The following is a 3628-nucleotide window of genomic DNA, read 5'->3' on the forward strand; positions in this document are numbered from 1 at the left end:
CATAAAGCCCTGATTAGTGGAGCACAGATTAAGTGAGTCACCATGGAGACGGAGGGAAAGAAGGCACGGTCAATGTATTTTACAGCGCTTAAGGCCGAAATTCTGATGGCAGCATATGCCGATAACATGCAAATTTTGCGGAAAAAAAGTAACACAGCCTCAGCTGCAAAAGAAAGGGAGCATGCATGGCAAAACATAGCCGACAGAGTCAATGCGTGAGTGTTAATTTAAACATTGATCTAGGGATTTCCACCCATTTAACACGTTATTTTATTATATTTCATTTTATTTTTTATTTTATACATTTTATTTTGTGATGTGATGTGAGCGCAGGTGCAACCCAACAGGCCCCAAACGTTCCTGGCAGCAAGTAAAAATGAAATATAAAAATATAGTCCAAACAGGTAAGGTGTAATTGTATTATGAGCCATAGTGCTTGGTCTGTTTGTCCTGTGTAAATCAATTGCAGTTAGAGGCTACATTAATTTTCTTTCTGTAAGCACTTATTGAAATTATCTGAGCACATTACAAGTACATATTTGCTTACTCTGTATGCTCAAATGTGACCCGTTATAGCCAACAGAAAAAAAGAGGAGGCCCGAAAAACAGGTGGGGGTCCTCCACCACCACCACTCACAGAGGCTGAGCAGTTGGCCCTCAGCCAAAACAGTGGGCGTCCTGTGGCTGAAGGCATCTCTGCGGGGACATCCTCTGAGTCAATAACCCCGCAAGACACAAGTGCCTACATAAGAGGTAAATTCAAAATAATACATGATGTGCATACATCCTTTCTTCACAGTCACCTTTGCAGTGCTACTCATTCATTTGATAAACTCTTTACCATAATGAATTATTTTGTAGTGAAGTTATTTTCCTACTGATTTTGCCTTCCCTCAGTCTTGGTTGTCTTTGAGAGCATAATGACAATGAAGTGTAAGGTGATTGGTATATGTTTGTTAATTGCCATTTGGTCCCTTGTAAGTTATAAGTGACCTGTATAAACCTCATATTCTATCAGTTGATGGTGATGGTGTACTGCATCTGGTGCAGCCTCCTGTTGAGCCAGACCAACATGCAGTTGTGAGTACTCTTAATACTCCACAGATTATATGAGTTTACAGTAGAACAGCAATGTTGTTAATTTCATTACTACAGGAAAATAATGAAGAAACATTGACAGCTGTTACAGAGGAGGAAGCAACAGAGACACTTTATGAGGTTTACATCTTACAATGGAAAATATAACAATTGAATAAAATGTGGTACTATAATAAAACCATGGACTAACTATGTCTCTAACAGAGTGATGATGGAAATGCAGAGGAAGAGGGTCCAGCCACTTCTCCAACAAACCTTTCCTCAGTAAGATGTTCAGCACTGATTTACAACCAACCTAAGTAGGCATGTACTATGAATGTCAATGCTATTTTCTGTGTTTCAATAGCTCCCTGTAAAGCAGCTGTACAAGACCTATTTGATCAAGAAAATAAAAAAAATGCGACTTGGAAATGGAACACTTCAAGCAGCAGATCCAAAAGACCAAGATTGAGATTTTACTGCTGGAACATCAGTTAAGGGTGGGTGAAGTGGTCAGAGATGGACGAATTATTTCAGTGTTTGAACAACATAATAATATACTTATTAATACTTTGTGTACAGGAAATACAGGCGACCAATAAAGCCAGTTGAACAAAAAATCTGTTTATTCTTCTTTCAACATGTTGAGGTGATGGGTCAAAGGAAATGATTGTGACATATGGTGTCTCTGACTGCTCTTCCATCTTGTATGTCCGTGGGAGGGTCAGGATGTTCATGGTTTGGATCACTGCTGATGTTTGGTTCAGAAGGACAGTGTTCTCCTCTAATTGTGGCAATGTTGTGAAGAATCACACATGCCACAATAATGTCACATGCCCTTTCTGGGGTGACCCTGAGTCTTTGAAGGCACTGGAACCGGGCCTTAAGCATTCCGATAGTCATTTCAACTCTGGCTCTTGTCCTGCAATGAGCCAGATTATATCGCTGCTGTGGGCCCGGGTAAGGGTCAGGGTAAGGGGTAAGCAAATAGGGTAAACATGGATACCCCCTATCACCAAGCAAGTAGCCAGTGAACTCTCCTAAGACAGAAGGATACACTTCAGTTCAAATGTCCCTGTAGCAATTGGTCTTTATATATTTTAAAGTATTTTCAACTCACCATGTCCAAATTTTGTGCTCACTGTACATTCACGAAAAATTTGTGAGTCATGAACAGAGCCTGGCCACTTGGCTTCCACATTTGTGATAATGTTGGCAGCATCACATATGATCTTCACAGTGCAGAGAACACAAATTAGCATCCATTACCATAATGGAATAATGTGTTAGTTTGAAATGCTACAGGGAACTATGTACCTGTACATTAATGCTGTGGAAAGACTTCCTGTTCACATAGTCTCCTTCATTTACTGAAGGGGCAATGATTGGAATGTGAGTGCCATCTATACAGCCAATCACGCCTGGGAACCCTGAAAATAAATGTAAAATTTAAGTAGTAGTTCAAGTATCACCACATCATGAATTAAGTTTTGTTCATCCTGATACCTGCAATTTTGTGCAATCCCTCTTTGATATATCTTGTGGGTCTATGACCGGGGAACACCACAAACGAGTACAGGAGACGTTTCAGTGCAACTGTAACATTCCTGACTGCCCGACAGACGGTAGCCTTGGAAACGTGCTCAGCGTCACCAATATTATACAGAAAGCTCCCGTTTGCAAAAAAATGAAGTGCAATACAAATAATATGTACAGAACTGAGAGAATGTCCGCGATGTGTCACATGAGCAATATAAGGCCTGAGGATGTTATTCAAATAAATTATAGATTGTGCTGAAAAACGGTAAAGTTCACACAGAAAATCATCAGGAAATGATAAAATGTCCAAACGCGCTCTAATCACTCTCTCCCGGCGGAAAGCTCTGCGGAGAATTTGGGCTTCAACATCTACTGGCTCTTCAAGGAAGGGGCACGCCATGTCTGACACTTCCTACAGTCAGGTTTCCGACAAAGAGGCGGAGAAAGTCAGGGTTAGTTGAAGTAAACCTGCTAGGGGGCAGGTTAGCTTCACGGAGTGTGTCGTCATAGTAACTCACTCAGAATTAATCTAAACTCGCTTTGTGAAACTAAAAACCCAGAGTTCTCGTTAACTCAGGGTATACTTACTCAGAGTTTGCACTAAACCGGCTTTCTGAAACAGGGCCCAGGAACAGTCCAAAAGAAAACAAACATACAAACAAACAAACAAAAAAAGGGCCCATGAAAGGCGCAGAGGCCCAGGCAAGAGTCTCGGAAAGGTTCAGGGGGCCGGCCCGGAGGACGACGGCCCAAGAGTCCAGTAAACAGTTCAGGAGGCCGGCCGGGCGGGAGGCACCGGCGGCGACGTAGTTCAGGGGGCCGTCCATGACGGCAATGACGTCCAGTCATCAGTCTGGAAAGTGGCCGGACAGGACGAGCAAGACGAGCAGGACGAGCAGGCCCAGACGGCATGGAGACCTCAGGCGCAGACGAAGCTAGACGGAGTGAGGCAGGACCAGGCGATGCTGAAGGCGAAGACACGGAGGCCGGACCAGGCGACGCAGAGGCTGAA

The 3628-nt window shown here is 43.0% G+C and overlaps 1 protein-coding gene and 1 long non-coding RNA gene across 2 annotated transcripts; one reads left to right on the plus strand and one right to left on the minus strand.

The window, feature by feature from the left end:
- The first annotated feature begins 269 nt into the window (after positions 1–269).
- On the plus strand, positions 270–1697 carry LOC112842717 (uncharacterized). Its single transcript, XR_003214698.1, has 4 exons — positions 270–753; positions 1019–1080; positions 1156–1218; positions 1303–1697. It is a non-coding gene; the product is annotated as an uncharacterized LOC112842717 (long non-coding RNA).
- On the minus strand, positions 1681–3163 carry LOC109194723 (putative nuclease HARBI1). The gene is made up of 4 exons (XM_019345460.2): positions 2584–3163; positions 2395–2507; positions 2198–2309; positions 1681–2117 (listed from the first exon to the last, which is right to left on the minus strand). The coding sequence occupies exons 1-4, from the start codon at positions 3014–3016 to the stop codon at positions 1735–1737; spliced, it is 1041 nt and encodes a 346-aa protein (XP_019201005.1). The 5' UTR covers positions 3017–3163; the 3' UTR covers positions 1681–1734.
- Between the last annotated feature and the right edge of the window lie 465 nt (positions 3164–3628).

Source organism: Oreochromis niloticus, linkage group LG18 (genome assembly GCF_001858045.2).
Source record: "Oreochromis niloticus isolate F11D_XX linkage group LG18, O_niloticus_UMD_NMBU, whole genome shotgun sequence".
Taxonomy (NCBI): domain Eukaryota; kingdom Metazoa; phylum Chordata; class Actinopteri; order Cichliformes; family Cichlidae; genus Oreochromis; species Oreochromis niloticus.

Bases quoted from the DNA above. Each gene is read 5' to 3' on its own strand.
- LOC109194723 (XM_019345460.2), bottom strand. From the start codon at position 3,016: ATGGCGTGCCCCTTCCTTGAAGAGCCAGTAGATGTTGAAGCCCAAATT. The intron at 2,508-2,583 runs GTATCAGGATGA...ATTTATTTTCAG, and splicing joins GGGATTGCACAAAATTGCAG to GGTTCCCAGGCGTGATTGGC. The intron at 2,118-2,197 runs GTGAGTTGAAAA...CTTCTGTCTTAG, and splicing joins GAGCACAAAATTTGGACATG to GAGAGTTCACTGGCTACTTG.